Genomic DNA, 18,579 nt, shown 5'->3' on the forward strand with positions numbered 1-18,579 from the left:
TTCTAAGAGCGTGGTCTGGTTGAATTTCGGACATGCAAAAGTTACGCAGGGACTATTCCTGGGGTGCGGAATTGCAGACACGTGAATCACTGGGTCCAATTCTCAGCTCCTATGTAATGCCTCACCCTAAACAGTATTCTTCTAGAAAGGTTTCTTAGTTTACACAGGTATATATTATATATAGAATGCGTCTTATAGCGCTGTAGCTTTCAATGTAGTTTCTGGAAAAATAGAAGCGATAATTTGGGAGTTTCACGCCTAAATCAAACTGCGTAAAGCGTCAAAGGAAATCTAGAATACACGGTCTTAAGAAATCGTGGAGGCGTACCAAGCGGGGGAACCATCGTCAGTAAAGTCATACGGAATTCAGTTGGGTTTTTTTTGAACTATTAGGGTTATCGGAATATTGGCACGCGGGTTAAATTCTAAAATTCATTTATCATGATTTCTAGTCAAAAAACGACAAGCATTTTTCTTCTTCGATGATTGCATTATTCTACCATTCCATGGGTTAATAGATTCTGAAACACACCCCCACAATGGGAAAAACCTCGGGGGTAATTTATCCCACTGAGCTGTGATGGTAACAAGAAAACCATGTCTTGGCGTGTACTTGTTGCGCTGCATGTGTGAGACTGTATTTTTTAATAGAACAGAAATAATTGCAATTGGTATTCTACAGATCTAGTTTTGCCACAATCTAAGATACTAAAGAATTGCCCACAAAGGCCACTTCATCGGTCTTTGCCTTTGGAAATTATTCTACCAGTTGATCGATCAATTGAACATTGCAGCGTGAAAACAACACCACCGTCCACCAACAACGAGTTTAAAAAGACTCGCCTTAATTCAAAAGAAATATGCAAATATTTCGTTGCCGAACCGTTTCTCGGCAAATGGAAATCCAGCTCAAGTCATTCGTCATATAATTACCGTGTAACTTCCAACTGTCAATATATATTTGCCAACATAATTGCATATATGATAAATTAATACGTATATATTTAACAATAACCTACATATGTAACATTTCTCGAAACTATATACAGTGAAATAATATAAAAGCGCATTTCATCAAAGCAAAGATGTTTATTCATAACACTATAATGTCGTTTTCAGTTTATTATCTTTCAGCAGGTTATTCATTTCATTTAATTTTTGTCGTATCACCCGTCCAAGACGATCATTGTTGCCTTCGATAAATATCGCAAGTTCTTTTTCACGATCATTTCTTAACACAGACAAAATACAGAGAATAATTAGGCGGCTTTCACGGGGTTTCTGTACTGAAAAATAGTATGTTTATGCTTCTTCTTTGTTTTTCTTGCCTTCTTCTTTAAGATTTGCAAGTTTTCAAAACCTTTGGTGACGTCAAATCAGGTTTTATTAGTTCTAACACAATGTTATAAACTAATGCTTAGTTCTAATATACAGAAACAACGTTTATACAAATAAGTTAAAATTTATGCTCCGAACGACGCCTATTTTCACGGGCAAGTCAACAATTAATGCATGTTTATACGTTGTACCCTGAATATTTAAACATTTGGTTACGTGCATGATGACACAAAATGTCAATTCTATATTTACTATTTACCAACCTTGATATTAGTCCCCCTGACGATACAGGGTTGTTATTCGAAGGTAATTTTCCACTCCGTGGAAATGTTTCATCGCTATAATTAATATATAAACCAATACAAATTAAGAAATCAAACATTGTAGCATTTCGTAAACGAAACTAAACTTGCTAATCTTCATTTCAGCATATCAGAGACAGATAAAGATTATACTTTGTATTCCTACGTGACTTCTGATTGGACAAGCACTAAAGATAAAAGAATATATGCAATAAAAATGTTCAATACAAAACGAACCTCTGTTCTTCTTGTTGGAGGGTTTTATTTTTAACAGGTGGAAACATAGCAAAGACCATCTCGGGTGTGAGAACGGCAGGATTTGCAGGAGTATCTGTGATCTCTTCTTCATCTTGTCTAATAAAAAAGTAAAATATTACGCTTTAAGATAATCAAGACAAACACTGAATAGTCCTTTAAGACCGAAATACAAAAATATCGGTATCTGCGACTGCATGAATGTATAAGAACATTGAAAAAACAAATGCTACAAGGGCGTACTTCAGGAAGGTTGAAAAAATTTCTACCCGCAAAATATAGCCGCCTGGATATTTGCCCGGAAAAAGGGCATATGAATGGAGCTAGGAGGCAGGATGTTACTAGGGTTACTGCGTGTGACTTACGATTCTATATCACTCATAACATCATCGTCTGGTAATTCATGAAGTAGTTCTGGTGTTTCTTGTGGTAGGAGATCATCAATAAAAGGACTCGTCCTAAATGAAGGCGTCGCACGTTGTTAAAATATCATATGATCACACATGCAGGAAGCCCAAGCAAACTGTTGTTGTACTCATGAGCTGCCTTGTAAGTTGTGCGACTTTGCTATTATTGACAACGTCAGCAACAAAATACACGCAGTAGAAATCCATTGACTGATCAATTATTTCCTATAGTATCGCACTAAGTTCTAAATTACTTACCAACGAGGTACCCAGACATCAGTAATATTAGGAACATTGTTGCTACTGACCAAACTTTGACAAGGAAACCTCTTCCAGGTCATTAAACCTGATATGACGTCCTGTAATACAACGAAACATTGGGGGGGGGGTGTATATTCATATATTCGTCCAAAAATGATTTCTTTTGTACGCTATTGTTGTTACGGTGTATAAACATGAATATATATACACACCCCCCCAATTAAGCGGTCTAGCTACGGCACTGCTTGAAACAGAAACTGTGATATTTAAATGGTACTGCAACTTCTATAGGTTTGCATTATGCACCTTTCACAGATTGTGTTTCAATATGAACTTGTTTACATTTGTACAACAGTGTGTTGGATGCAAACTATGACCATGAGAGGAACGTATTTATGCAGCTCTAAGTCTTTGAATACATATGTCCACAGGTACTTGAAAAACTTACTGGTCTTTCAATAAACGCTTTGTCTGGCCTATTCGTTCCACTTTTATTGGTTAACTTGTATCGAGGTAAAGGACAAAGATGGTAGTCTTCATCAACTTTTGAGTACGAAACTTGAGGTTGTATGGCATGAAGTCCAGGTAATGGATTCTGGAAAAGCAACACATTAGACATGACACAATTTAGGAATCAATAAAATTCATTAAAGCTGACTTACAAAGATCTGCAATGGATGATATTTAGGTTTCCTGAAAAATGAGCTTGGTATGACCAATCTCGTCTTTCCACCAGCTGTTGTTTCATCTTCTCTCTGGCTTTCTATGCCTTTAAATAGGATCTCGTTTGTCGCATTTACACCTAAACCAGGGCTAACATCTTCCTCGTCATCATTTTCCAGCACCTTTAGTATATCCACATCTGTATCGTTCGTATGCGGGAGTGATGAAACTACATTGATGACTTCATCCTGAAATCATTGTAGGCTAATCAACGTCAAGTGACGACAATAGTGGGTTTAAGCAAGTGACGTTTTTGACAACACAAACGACATGAGTAACGTCAAAAGACTGGGTCAAGGACTATGATTGGTTAAAAGCAAGAACTTTGCTTCCAGTCAACGTACGTGTTGTCAAAAACGCCACTTGCTTAAGTTCACTAATACCAGCAGCAACATGCGCAGCCATCACAAACTAAGCAACAGTATCATCACGCAGTTCAGAACTAATGAAACAGCGATGAAGACATATGGGAAAACTTTACATACAGCGAGAAAAGCAACAACGACAGTAGCAAAAACAACAAACGGTCAATCTCACCTCGGCACCAGTTCTAAGAGGTCTACCAACAATACTTGGCGTGTAATCCACAGCAGACAATTGACTAACATGAGGTTGGTAACCTAGTAACGTATATTGCTGTGGTACCTATAGAAATTTAAACGATCATTTCTGCAACTTATTCCATGAATAACTACTACTGGCGTAAAGTTAAGGCTAAAAATGCACCTCCTAGTATTTGAGTAACGATTCCGTATTGATATTAAAACCTGTACACATTTCTTTTATAGTTTACTTGCAACTGCAGCACAAATCTTTAGTATTTTTGTCATAAAAAATTATATGTAAAAGTAAAAATATAAAGTAGCTATATGTGAAATAGATTTCATCTGTGGGCTTAAAATCAGTATTGAACGTTTAACCATCACCCCTGGTGCTCGTGTCTATGTTGTTAGTTTCTGATCGTCGTTCTTTTCTCAAATACTGGCGGTGCACACAAGTCTTATATTACTTCAATACTCACTTTTAGTTTAAAATACGGAATGCGGGACTCGATATGAACGCATGTTGGCTCAGTGGAAAGTTGTCCAATCGTATTCTAAAGAAACATGAATGCGCAAATAAAAAAGGGGTGAACTACAAGGTTTCTCGTACCCCGGCCTATGAGAACAGGAGACTTGCGAACAGGTTCATTATTACTAACAATGCAAAAGGTTAAGCCTCTTTCCCAACAACCGTGAAAACTTAGACACGTGCTCCCTGCGGGTGCTTCACCTGCGCCAAGCACTTGCAGTACGCATGTTGGCGCTGGTCTTTATTTGACGAGGTGTTACCAAACGCTTTTGCAGCAAATCCTTGTCTTCAACAGATTGATACGGCATGCATGACGACAGAAATTTGAACTTACGCGACCGTTATCCTTTCCATCCACCTCTGTTAACATCGGGAATGAAAAAGGTGCTACCATTTGAGGTTTTAGATAAAATGTTGCTGAGATCGTTTCATCTGCTGTACTGGTAGGATATGAACCTAAAAAACGCAATAAAAATCCTGAAAATCTCCTAGGGGGACAAAGATCATACGAGTTGAGCACTGAACGTTAACGTGTAGTTCAATAATGCTAAAAAGGATGCACAACAGGCAGAGTTGTTTTCCTAAACTTCAAATTATTGCATAGGGCCTCAATTTAAACAGAAGAGCGTCTTAGACACATAAACGAGAAAGAAATTGCAGTCAAACTTGTTTTTGTTGTCCCAGGTGTACAGATCGAGAATTGCCCTAACGAAGAGTTACTATAGGATATATTACATTCATAAGGTTACATAACGTGTGAAAAGAAATGAAAGAGCATACATACGTGCGCTGCCTTGGAATAATGATCCCTCCCTTAAACTATCTGTTAAATTTTGATTCAGCGACTCAAGATATCGAGAAACCCGACGTCGTACAATCACCTGAGAAGATATATAAGAAATATCAGTTCTGCAGCTATTTGAAAAACATGTCAGGCGGATTGCTCACGACCAACGTCGTACATCACCTCAATAATGGGTGATAAGGACTATCAACGAAAAAAATAAATTTGCTAACGTGCGTAGTATAGATAGGAAACTTCAGGGGGCTCTTCCTTTTTGAAAACTTACCTTCCTTCCTGCTTGAATGAACCGTCTTAATACCCGATGTCTTCTCGTCCAATCATCGTTTACAAAGAAGTCGAACCTCGCTGTATATTCCGAACTCTAAAACGTGTGAAGATTCCTCGTGTAACCAAAATATTAACCTTTCATTGCTTGCATGAGAAGGAAATATTATCACAGTGAAAATTGGTGCGTCTTTCACAACAGCTCAATGTCCCAAAAAATCAGCATTGCTGATTCACACAAATGCAAATTTATAGCTATACCTTATAAAGAATTGCAAAAAAAATAAGAATTCAAACAATCTATATATATTAACAAAAATTTCATTATTTTATGATTCATCTTTGTACTAACCGTGTTCGCTTGTCGATGTATTCTTTTCTGAGTACAGTTCGTGCATGAACGATCATATTCAACTTTATCGTCCGGATCACCCTTTTTTACCTGAACAAATATTAACATTCAGAATATTTCTAAAACATTTGCAACTTTTTGTGACAACGACGAAATGTAGAAACATTTACAAAATACAGGACAGGGTGTTGTTACTAGACTATCCTACCTTGTACTCTCGTTCGCCTTGTGTACGATCTTCTAAAATTCGATTTCTTTCAAGCTGTGAGATCTCATCTTCTCCCAATTTCACGCACCTTTTATGTGAAACATATCTCTTACACAAAGTATGTAACACAAATCTATCTCTAACAAGCTGTATTGGTGAGAATAAAACCGGGTCCCGGGTTATCACTCCACAAACTAGTGGCAACTGCAGTACTGGGGCAGGTTGTTCAAAAGATGGATAAAGTTAATATAGTGGATAGTGATTATTTCAAACGTTAACATTTCACCCTTAGACATGACCAATATTGGAATTCAAAATTTTAAAGTTGAAATAGTTTTTAATCATTATAAGTTTGATGAGGGAAGTCCACTGATTTAAAAATGCTTCATCTAGACGACCTAATGGCCAGTATATTGCGGTCTTACAGTCAACAGGTAAATTATACATGCATGACACTGTGCCAGATACTATACTATACTCCATACAATGATTAACATACCATCGTAACTGATTTTGTCTCTCTTCTGTTATATTTTGTTGTACTTTGTACTCAAACACAGTTTCCTGGAAGAAACAAAAGTAAGTCCATCGTTAGGAAACAATATCTGATAATCGTCAACGGTGTCATCACTCCTTGCTTCGGTGTATCTATTCTATAATTATAGTGGAATGTAAAAATAAACGTACTTTAAGTTGTTTGGTGCTAAGAGGAATGTCCTTCTTTTCTTTTACGGCTAAAAACACAAACATATGAGTATACGTAATTACGTAAACTAACATTTCTAGTAGAGTCAAAAAGTGACTTTACAGTATAAAATTCATCTATAATTATCAGCCAAGGTCCTTGATCCTGTTAGCAACGTTGGCTTATGCAAGCTTCATTCTGTAGCGTGCGTGATGCACTGCTCACTCCAGTATATACCTTGTCGAATATCTTTAGCTTTAAGTTTCCCAGGCTGTTGTTGTAAAACATACGACACAGCACTTGGTGTAACTAAGTTCTTCGGAAATCTTATACCATTGCGAATTATCTCCTAAACGGTATTAATAAAATATGTAATAATGAAATATTGGATGAGGTCGCAGGTGTTAATGGATGTCGGGAAGATGATGTAAAAGACGCAGCCCAAATTTGTTTTTGTGCATGGCCTCCATAGCGATTACCGTGACCATGCGAGCATTGCTTACTATTGGTAGTATATGGGATAATTTCCATTGGGAGAAACAAAATTTGGAAAATATCTATATTTGTGCACCTTCCAGGCGATTACCGTGGCTGGAGAAAACGATGCGAGCATTGCTAACTGTTGATAGTATATAGGATAATTTTCATTGGAAGGGAGATGCGTATCATGGGCAACTCGGTGCATGCTGTATGTATATAAGATAGTATGACGTAACGGCAATGACCGGGCTGCCTATGAGCATATTAGTAATTATCATGCTTGCAGTCAATTCAGCGTTTTAGCCCTCGAGAGCAGGCTCTCGTTTGAAGCCGTTCTTTTACCTCCCCCCTCGCAGCGAGAGTTTGCCCTTGCGCTTGTTTTAAATGCGCTCGTTGTTTTAATACCCCATTCTTTTCAGTTGCAGCAAGCGTTTGTTGAGTTTTTGCCTGTTTCTTTAGTCTTGATCTGTACAATGGGTCAATGGTGGTAGGATCAAGTGACGTGGTTCTTTGCAATGATCCAGGCTCTTTTTCAATCCCTCCATTTGCCTCTTCTAATCTCCTGTAGACATTGCACAAGATTTAAATATTCAAGAATGTATTTAATCTATAGTGTGAACAACCACATGCGCAACTTGTTATAATAGGCCAATCATACTTTAGTTTCATTCCAGGAACAGAACATCCTGTTATATGGCAGCTTCGTGGTGACGCATTAAATTGTGATATCAACAGCTAAAAATGTACCAAAGTGTTGATAAACATAGTGGTGATGGCTGAGGATAAGAAAAGATACCAGTTTTTCACAGCAAAGCTGCCCAGGTACCAATTAGTCTTTCTCAACATAACCAATATTTAGCAATTTCTAGGCCTGAGAACATGAAAAACTCTAACAGCAAGAATTTATAATTATTATGGTATCCTGCTAATGATATCCTGTTGGTCTATTCCGAAAATTTTTCCACATGGTTACAACTGCTAAAATCAAAATCGAATTGTCATATAATTGTGAGAAAGGCTATAGATGCATGTTCATCTTCAAATCAAGCAAAAACGAATTACCTGTAATTTGCTGTGAACTGTACAGAATTCAGTTGGATTAAAAGTCACTTTGATGTCTATTGTACTATTTCCAGGTATAACACCTACATAAATTCATGCATGGAATAATTATATTAGTTTACAAACATCAGGTATAACTGAGAGGAAGACCCTAAACACTTCTTTCATCCATATATATAATTTGTGTATTATGGATTGTTTTGCCAGTGATCGACTATAATTACAAGCATGCAAGAATGTTTGTAGGAGATCGTGCTATTTGGCATGACTATAAAGAGCCCAGAATATGGCTATGAATTCAGCTACCTTGTCTTGGTTCCACTTGAATGGCTGGGATAGCTTGCAGAAGGCTTATTTTATACTCAAATTCAACAGGAATGTCTGATTTCAAAGAAATATTTCTCATTGCACTAAAACAAGTCAAAGTTAATGATGTTAAATAAAGCTTGCAAGCTTTTTGAGAAAGAATATAAACTGAACAATATATATATGGCATTAAAATTCATATACTAGTACCTCTCGCCAACAGCGACAGTACCAAAGTTGAGTGATTTGGGAAAGTCTGAGAGGTTCAATGCAGGATAACCATGAAGTGGAACAATCAAGTTTTCATTAGACTGTATATAGAAGAAAATATCACATAGTTCTAAGAGTAGGAAGAAACATATCCAGAAGTATATAAAGTATACCTGGCAATGAATTCGGATACAGTCGTAATAATACTGCCACTCTAATGGAGTAAATTCAACTTCAATCTCCATGGAGAATCCAGGAACAAGTCTATCCTATTTCAAAAACATGAAATACTTTGAGAGCATAGCACATATAGTGTGTAAATCAACTAATGCATATAACACTGCATTCAGAGCATTGTGATTGGCCATGCTACTTGTTACCATACTAAGAAGGTTCTGCATCACAGCACTGGTAACTGTGATCAGTGATCACAAGCTGTGCCCATTTCCTACCTTTTTAACATATTTTATCTTGAAGTAAGATGTAGTTGGAGGGATGATATGCATTCTTTGGCATTGTGAAGAAATATTAGTCAATTTCTAAAAATGAGGACATAAATTATCATGGGTAATAACTGCTGTTACTGAAACTACTATATGCAGTAATTCAGTTTTCTATCTATATTATATTCCTATTGCTGCAAATTTTTTAGCCCCTTTAAACTCTCATTCCAATGTTGTACAGTTGTACTAGTAGTCTAGTACTTTTAATTGTAAAGACTGTCTTGTCATTTATAACTACGTACTAAAGAAGATAAACCTTTCAGCAAACATTCAAAAACAACATAGCAAGAAGCTTACCAAGTTTTGTTTCGAGGTCTTTTTCAGTTCAAACCCACTAAAATGAACACTTGAAGGTCTGGCTTGAAAAACGTCATTTTCAGCTACTTTGCTGAATATTTCTAAAATACGAAGTAAAAATGTAACTAACTAGCGTCAAATGATGTACTACCATTTAAAACAAAATGTAAACTCATACTTGTGTCAAGCAGATGATTTGGCACTTGTTGCTTGTGCTTGTTAGGCGCGATAAAACTTTGTCCAAAAGTCATCTGGTTTACCTCGACGGTCGCCATTTTGTAAATTATTGTGACTTGCTGTTGCCATGGTAACAAAGCCAGAAAACACTGGGCTATATATGTTATCTGTGACTATTCCTCGACGGCTGCAGTCGCTGCACTCTCAGAGGGTCTCGCAAGTTTCTACAGTGGAGGAAAAAAAGTACGAATACCTAGATTTCAAAAAAATACTAGTAAATGTATAGGAGACATCAAATTGCGCGCCCAATATCTAGGTTGCGCGATACAAACTTTCCACACTGGGTGGTAACCAGTGGTGGTAACCCAATGGGTAAACCAAGTTCTGAAAACGTCGGGTTAAATTTGATACCATAACTTTAATCACCCAAACGTTTTGGGATGATTTTCCAGGACAGGGGCCAGTCGCTTTGATCTAATCGCTTCTAATCCATTTAAGAAAAGCAATAATATAGTTTCAAAATTCCCAACCAAATAAAATCAAAATCGTGCCAATCCAGTCAATTTTGGCACTGGAAGCAATGGACCATCATTATAGAGAAAATAAGACTGACATCTTTATGACTGTCTTTAATAGGTACCTATTTAACAATTATACCATGAATTAGAATATATTCAAAGTAATAATTATATACTATGAAAAATTACACAAATATAATGAATTTTGTATATACCATACTAGAAAAGGCTATATTAAAGCCCCATAGGAAATCATTGTCCGGGGAATAGCACTACCTACTTAGTAAGAATGACATTAATATACCAATTACATCATTGTATTGTATGTTTCAAAATAAAATTATATATCCATAACTTTAAAATTGAATCAATGTTCCATCATAGGTATAAAAGCCCCCTGTATGTGTCACATTTAATGATGATATAAATTTAATAATATGTGAGGCTGTAAATGAATATGGTAGTGGCCCTTCCGACTCATTTGGAATATTTCTTGGGTGCAAACTGATAACAGTAATACCATTATCTTTTAAGTCCCTGCTAAGGCATCTTGTTGCCATGTTCAGTGCTGTTTTACTTGCTCGGTATGGATACATTCCTCCTTCTTTATTTAGTGTAATTGAACCTGAAATAAAATTGACATGTAAGATGAAACTTAATTTGCATACATATCCCATCCTCATATTCTTTTAGCCTAGCTAATAGTGTCAATTCTCCATATATACATAGAGATAGCAGGTAGACGGGGTCTATTTTCTGTTAACCAATGCAAGCCATTGTAAAAAAAATGGCTAATATAACAGGCACACCCTCTCATCTGTTCACATGTGGAAAAGTGTTTATCTATCCAGCTGATAGATAACATTTTGCCAATTGAGATATATGGCAGGTTCTAACAGTGATTCTTCCCTACTTTTACGTTTTATCTTTATACAATAGTGCACCTGTTGTTGAAATTCGTTACACACCTAATACAGAGTTTATGTTGACAATAGCTGCACAGCATTTTATAGACATTGCTTCATTTGAACCCAGTAATACAAAAGAACTGAGAATTGACCGAAACGCTCTGGCAATTATAATTGGTGAGATTGTATTTGTTTCAAATGTTCTCCTCATATCATCCCATGATACTGTTTCTAGATCTTTTCTTATGTGAGTTTCTGCATTATTAATTAAGACACTTAATCCAACACCATCCAACTCTTGCTCAATGAAAGTGACAACATTTGCAATTTCACGATCATCATTTACTTCAAGTTTTAAAACTTTAACTTTTGTTTTTCTTGGGTTCCACAGTAGATTGTATGCATGCAGTGCTGAACATGTATCTTGATCATGACATGTAGCAAATAAATATTTCGGCGGTTTTTTAAGACCAAGTAAGAATCGAACCAATTCAAGACCAAGTCCTCGATTGCACCCTAAAATTAGGACAGAATATAATACTCCATCCGTATCAATGTCGTTTTTCTCCATTGCTATGTTTGTTAGCAAAGCTAGTCAGCAATGAAAGAAAACAGAAAAAAAATATCGTACTATTTTGTCCATTTAAACTGTGACCTACCCGGCAAGTGACAGGCCTGACCCCTGAGCCGGGAAGCTGCGAGAACAAGACCGTGGTACTGGGTACGAGAAAAGAGGAAAAGGTCCAAAAAATCCATGAAAAAAAGTCCTGCTAATGCTGCTATTAGAACCCCACGAAAGACCCTGGGTACGAGGTTGCTATTAGAATAGTCTTCTCAGCTATACATTGAGAACGTACTATATTGACTGCTGTCATGATTCATAGATCAACGAGTTCCAACGCAGGAAATTGCGCATGCGTAGGTTTAACCAACCACCGCAATAACTAAATCTTGTTAGTTAATCCGGTTTTTTGGTATCACTGTATTTGTCAGTATTCCCCTTTTTTTACCAAGAGAGGGAATTAGAGGGGACCTTGCCCAAGTCCTCCCCCGATCCCGTTGCCCTTGTACCTGAATCAATGGCGAAAGTGTGTAAAGCGAAGTAAAGCATCTAAAACAAATTAGATGATATAGAAATATATAATTTCTTACATGAGTCATTGATAGTTGATGCTTTCTAAATAGTATACAAATTGAACTAGATAATATACACAGCTATATTTATTATACAATTATTGTCTATTAGTAAATTGAAAACGCATTTTTCAGTCGACCAGTAAAATATTAGATTCCTATATCATGAGAACGAGTTAACTTGTATCACGACGTGATTATAGTGTTTGTGTATCTAATCAATTAATTAACCTGATATGTACGCGAATGGTTATTGGTAGATAAAGTGTTATATTATAGGGTGCTTCAAGATTTTTAATGATTCAAAACAGTTTAGGGTTAGTTTATCGGGATTAGTTCTATACAATACTCTGATCGCGTTCTTCTATACACAATACTCTGATCGCGGAGAACTTACTACGTTATTGATCGCAAATTATATATTAGGGCTAGGTCTGTGAATTAATCATTGGATTTACAAACTTAATATTTACCTCTAGCTTAGTAGTTTCTATCATGCTAACCAATATCAGGTTGAATTTTACTACCTATGCCTAGAAGCACTGTTTCATAGAGTTATCTCATCTATATAAAAACACCTCTTTTGCATTTATTTTATTTTAGTACTTCTTCTAGAAGAATAGTATTTCTCCCTTCGTTCACGCATTTCCTAATATGAACAACAAACACCGCACGCCATAAAATACCGTCTAAAATTATCCTATTCGCACACTACGAGTTGTATTTCTACAAAAATTCTAACGTTTATTATCCCACGGCAACCATAAAACGAAAAAAATTATTGCATTTTGTGTTTGCCATTTGTGACGCCATTTTGAATTGCGCCATTTTTGTCGCCAGAGTCAGATTCCTCGGTTTCACTACGGGCGTCATTCTCAACCTGCAAAGCGAAATAACTAATAAATACACACATTGCTAGGACACATTGTCTATTTCTAAAAATATAATAATCCGCGGTTAATCTGCTTTACGATACCCAGCATTCCAGGTGGGCCTTGGAACGGAGGTAAAAAGACCCCGGGGCTGGGTACGAGGTTGCATTCCAGGAAATTTCTGTATTCATGCCCATAGAGATTATAAATAACACTGTTATTTATAATCTTTATGTTCAGGCCAACGTAAAGAAAACTAAACTATCATCAGTAATGTTTCTTGACTTTCTGACCTCGCGTGCAACAGTGATACAGATCATCACATAATGGCATTATATAAGACTGTATCACTGTTGCACGCGCGGTCAGTAACTGGAAGAAAGTCAAGAGACATTGCCGCACAATGGAACACAATTTCCCAATCTTAGGCCGGCTTTCCATGCATGTTTATATAAGCATATTGTACGGTCAGGCGTCAGGCGCAGTAAAACACCGTATGACCTTCAAAAATAAAATCATAATTATATTCTTAAAACTTTCCTACCTTGCCTTTAATCAGGAAAGAATATGCCATACGAGCAATTAGATAAAACCAAAATATGTGCATTGCCTAAAAATTACACCGGATATGTTAGTGGAATTCACGTAATCAATTAGCATCCACTCCCTGGAGATGCAGACATCAAAATGCAACTTTAACAGTGTTTTATTATTTGATTTATTTCTCCCCCCCCCCCCTTGGCCCTTCACGCTCCGGGGGCGAGGCCTCGAGGCTGTTTTCCGTATACACAAACCTGCAAGGTAAGAAGCAAGCCCATAAAACAATAATACATCGGCATAGTTCCTCCAAAGGATATCGGAGCTTCCAGATACACAGATCTGAGGACCCTAAATGAAAGCATAATAGGATTATGAATATTTTCTTTGGGAAAATTACGGAGTTGCATGTCAATTATGTTTCCTGAGCCAAGGAATAATTAAGGTTTTTCTTAAAAAATTACTTACCACCAAGGAAATATAATAAGTCTACTTATGAAAAACACAACAGCAAACACGCCAAATATAACATCGCAAAATTTTTGAATATCCAGGACACCACAAAGATATTTACATACTTTACCACACTACATAAGAAAAAACAATACGTTTTGCTGTCGATCATGCATGGCATTTTAAATTTGATTTCCCCTGCTTTTCCCCTGTGTTGAAACAGACAGTGCTGCAGATGCATTTTAATTCTACAACTCAGTTAATAGGATCACAAGGTCAGAAACAATTCTCATAATTTCATGAAGAATCTTACCTCAAGTATAACGTCCGAGACGTCATGAACTAACAATATTACAGCCCCAACCCGTACAAAATTACAAGAGTAAGAAAATAGCATCAACGATATAGTAACAACATGATGAATTGTTTGAATCCAGAAATCCTAAAAAGAAGCTACCATGAGATGTTTGTTACACATACTATACCAATTACCAAACAGGATGTTTCAAATAACCCCCAATATTATTATGTATTGCAGCAACTAGTACTAAAGAGACCAGTTCAGATTGCAAAGAAAAATGTTAGACTCAAATTAGGCCAATTGCTGCAAGTCTCCTTATATGAGATACTGTCTGTTGGTTTGATAATGTATATTGTACAGTAAACTATACCTTTCTTTTCACATCTGCAAATTGCGATAGCAGTAAAGAAGTATAAAATGACAGTTGAATTATGTAGTAATAATAAATTCCATTGGAAAGGTCCTAGAAAACGAAAGTGGTGTAAGAAAAATTCCATCTCGTAAAATAAGCAATAACCACTCATGACTGCAAATGTCATGTCCATCTCATATTGATATGTGCAATTTTTATCTCTGATTGCACTTGAAGAAAAATTCTATGATATAAGTGCAGTGTATGTCAATTGATCATTACATACATGGTTGGGGTAAGCAATCCAAAAATGTCGTGTGTCATATAAATATTTCTCCTGCAAGGAAGCAAATAAATAAAAATATTACATTGATTGTACAATTTCATGTACCAAACAAGAGTACTCTTGGTTGTCCCATTAAGATTAGATTGAATTGTCCTTTGGTTAAAACAATTTTGAGGGGCCGTTTCATTTTGAGACCAAAATGCATGAGTCTGGTAGCCAACAAATGCAAACATAATCAGTATTTTGTTAAAAACATTAAATATATAATCTTTCAATGTTCTTTTTATCAATGTGGACTTTTCATAAACCAAATTGAACAGTTCGTAACAACCAATAGTTCTGTTGCTTGCTTGTACTTGCTTACAACTACCAGATGTTGTCATGTTGTTACATTGTTGAATAAGTTATACAAACCTTCCAAAGTACATGAAATCCCCATGTGCATATTGAAGTATAAAAGAAAAAACGCCAACTAAAACAAATAAAACATTAGGTACATAATAGTGGGGAAACAAATTTAAAACACAGGCCATCACTAGTAAATATATAAAGGAAAGGGGCATACTGACTATATTCCATGAATCATAGTCGTATCAAGTTATGGCCGAGAATTCATTATTGCATGCCAACCACTGTCAGGTGGTTGCAGGTAAACTTACCTGCATTCCTTTGCCTTTGTTAATTTTGATGGTTTGCTGTTATTCTGTTTATACCTAAACCATTGTTCCACTCTCTTAACGGTCCATCCTAATTTTGAAGCAAGTGTTTTGACCTGCTGTTCTTCCAGTTTTCCAGCTAGGTCCTGATAAACCTTCTCTAAAATAGCATTTGGTTCTGCTTTATGGCCATTTCTTTCTTTAAGACCACAATGTTTCAGAAATGGCAGAGCAATAAACCTGTAAATGTAAGGACTCATGAACCACTAGAGTGCAGCAATAATTAATGGGTCGGTTAGAAAGTGGTTAACTATATGCAGACCCTCCCAACAAAATACTCTAAATATTCTAATCAACAATTATCATTTTTTAAAACTATTAATTGATACACTAGTTGCTTTTTTAAACACCTGCTCCTACAGACAAGACGCCCAGATAACAAGTTCACACAGCGCCCTGTATCTGTATTTGAATATTGCTAACACGCTAATATTAAATACCAGAACATGTTTTTAAAATACTTAGTATATATATCATGTCGACTCGTGATCTATCAAATTAGAAATATCTAGTAATATTCTTTCCATATTAACTCTGTTCCGTCGCATACTTTAACAATATACATATACACGGCTTATTTCTATTCCCTTGGGACAGATACCTAACTAAAAGCTGTTAAAAAGTTGAAAATATAAATAAAGTGACAACCTGTGAACCCAATTAGAAAAACTCGTACTATGATTGTCATTCAGATGTTTACAATACGCATCGTTCGAATCACTGGGTGTGTAAAATGGTAAGAATTTCTTTCATAGTACATATTATTCGGTATTGAAATACCGAATATATAACTTGTGTATAAACCTGCTTAATACTGCCTAACAATTATACAAATTTAGTTCGGGAGCTTACCTTTCAAAGAACATCCTTATTAAGACAATCAACACGGTCAAAGGTAAGATAACATACAAATCGCGTGTTTGAGGAATACGTATATTGTATTTGTTAGAAGTGAGGTCTTCCCATGTTGTCTTTGGAGGAAGCCAAAAGGATTTACTCCAAAACCAATCGTTAAACTGCTGCGTCATTCTAACTCTATTCTAACTCTTCTAAATGTTGGGTAAACAATTTGTTAGTAAAAATCAACAGTTTCCTAGCTGCTTCGTTCGCTGGTTCAAGAAAGCACGCTAACACGCTCAATAGATCACAAGGAATTTGCTGACTTCGTAATGACTAATGATTACCATTAATGATTTTCAGGCTCATTTCTCCGGGGTGCATCCTTACTATATGCTGGCCTATGCTTCCAAGAACACGTATATTTATAGTTCGACAATAAGTCGAAATGATTCCTTGTCTTCCAATAAAGTAATTTAAAAATCTTGTGAATCTAAAAATTTGTAGAATAAAGTTATTGAAAAATGAGGCCCACTAAATAAAAAATATTAATAAAGCTCTCAAAACGACAAGTGGACAATAGATATTCTTGCCTCGGTGGGTAACATCCCCGGCCTAATAAATTTATGAATATATAGCCTTCGAATTTTGAATGCAGTGAGACTTTAACGAAAAAAAAACGGTATTGATAATTGATGATTAATCATTGGTTTGTAGCACGCATTATTAACAATAGTTGAATTGAAGTATTTTTACTTGAATGTAGTTGAATGCTTCTTGGCAATATAAAGAAACTTTATATCCTCTATTGCCATGTGATATTGTGTTGATATCCATGACTAAACACTTGCTCGAACAGGTTTCGTTTTCTCCAAGAGAGAAACGCGCTTTAATCTGATTAGCAAATTACAAGGTAAATTCCGAAGCCGAAACACAAAATATGTAAAAATACGTTGGTTTTCTGTTTCAAAAAACTAATAATATTAAGACCTGTTACGCCCTCATAAGGTAAAAAAATTATAAAGGTGTTTGTGTGTGTTACACGAAGACGAGGCAGGTTTTGCTTTCACAATGCAATCTTTCCAATCTTTCAAATCAATATCATGTAACGTTTCCTAGAAATGCTCTTCCTGTTTTAAATTTCTCATGAATTTTTTGTCGCCTGCCTTAGGCAATTTGTCAATAATTAGATTCCATATCTAAAGTCAAACGAGAATGAGAGTTGATGCACGTTGTTGTCGTTGAGCTCTATTCGAACTCTCTATTCACTGGTCGCGATTGTTTTTCCGCGCTTGTCGAGAATTAACGAAAAATGGACCTTATAGCTATGCGCTATTGACTAATTCTTGACTTGGGCAACAAGAAGGAAATAAATTACCACAGCTAGAAAAAGCATACTAAAATTTATATAATTACAAAGTTAGTCGTGAAATTGTGAAACGTATAGTTGTGAAATTTTGGAAAATGCGGAATGAAACAAAATTATACAAAATTTGCCTACTTCGCATGCCTATATTTTCCGTGCCTCACATCATTTGGCAGCCAAACATGGCAATTTTACTAATTTTAAAATCCTCATTCTGGAAATTTCCTTTTTATCGCGAAGAGAAAAAATTAATGAAAAGCGCGAACTTGCAACTGTCATCAACCCGCTTAGGTCTGATTGAAACGCTGTGTTTCTGCTGAACGCATTCAATAACAATAACTGTGCAACAACAGATAAGGCATCTCAACTGATTATCTATTGTTTTCAATGCGTTCAGTAAATCACCTGACTTGTCCCCAGTCGCTTAGCTAAGGCGTCATTAATGATGGGGCACGCTGAATGATGGGGTATTCCCATGATCCTTTGCCTCATCGATTTTCATCGCTTTGTTAGGGACTGTGGAAGAGTCAGGTAAATCACTACAAACATAAATCGAAGACATACCGCAGAAAGTTTACACGATGAATGATCGA

At 36.1% G+C, this 18,579-nt stretch overlaps 3 protein-coding genes across 3 annotated transcripts; all 3 read right to left on the reverse strand.

Moving 5' to 3' along the window:
- Positions 1–1,006: 1,006 nt before the first annotated feature.
- Positions 1,007–9,905, reverse strand: LOC114519175 (cilia- and flagella-associated protein 221-like). Its single transcript, XM_028539262.1, has 26 exons — positions 9,708–9,905; positions 9,530–9,630; positions 9,182–9,268; positions 8,903–8,998; positions 8,730–8,830; positions 8,520–8,623; positions 8,214–8,296; positions 7,810–7,886; positions 7,494–7,713; positions 6,909–7,020; positions 6,674–6,720; positions 6,486–6,550; positions 5,987–6,074; positions 5,779–5,868; positions 5,428–5,523; positions 5,142–5,238; positions 4,692–4,813; positions 4,308–4,382; positions 3,824–3,931; positions 3,226–3,474; positions 3,012–3,158; positions 2,561–2,661; positions 2,261–2,353; positions 1,878–1,994; positions 1,602–1,676; positions 1,007–1,231 (listed from the first exon to the last, which is right to left on the reverse strand). Exons 1-26 carry the CDS (start codon positions 9,802–9,804, stop codon positions 1,102–1,104), a joined length of 2,778 nt encoding a protein of 925 aa, XP_028395063.1. The 5' UTR covers positions 9,805–9,905; the 3' UTR covers positions 1,007–1,101.
- Positions 9,906–10,279: 374 nt separating this feature from the next.
- LOC114518084 (C-factor-like) lies at positions 10,280–11,791 on the reverse strand. Its single transcript, XM_028538001.1, has 2 exons — positions 11,193–11,791; positions 10,280–10,849 (listed from the first exon to the last, which is right to left on the reverse strand). Exons 1-2 carry the CDS (start codon positions 11,701–11,703, stop codon positions 10,581–10,583), a joined length of 780 nt encoding a protein of 259 aa, XP_028393802.1. The 5' UTR covers positions 11,704–11,791; the 3' UTR covers positions 10,280–10,580.
- Positions 11,792–12,297: 506 nt separating this feature from the next.
- On the reverse strand, positions 12,298–17,062 carry LOC114522109 (ceramide synthase 5-like). Its single transcript, XM_028542743.1, has 11 exons — positions 16,968–17,062; positions 16,636–16,832; positions 15,727–15,963; positions 15,482–15,539; positions 15,068–15,118; positions 14,800–14,892; positions 14,442–14,570; positions 14,144–14,262; positions 13,933–14,026; positions 13,683–13,748; positions 12,298–13,146 (listed from the first exon to the last, which is right to left on the reverse strand). The coding sequence occupies exons 2-11, from the start codon at positions 16,809–16,811 to the stop codon at positions 13,045–13,047; spliced, it is 1,125 nt and encodes a 374-aa protein (XP_028398544.1). The 5' UTR covers positions 16,812–16,832; positions 16,968–17,062; the 3' UTR covers positions 12,298–13,044.
- Between the last annotated feature and the right edge of the window lie 1,517 nt (positions 17,063–18,579).

The sequence above is a fragment of the Dendronephthya gigantea genome, unplaced genomic scaffold (assembly GCF_004324835.1).
Source record: "Dendronephthya gigantea isolate DGI-Jeju-01 unplaced genomic scaffold, DenGig_1.0 000000F, whole genome shotgun sequence".
NCBI lineage: Eukaryota > Metazoa > Cnidaria > Anthozoa > Malacalcyonacea > Nephtheidae > Dendronephthya > Dendronephthya gigantea.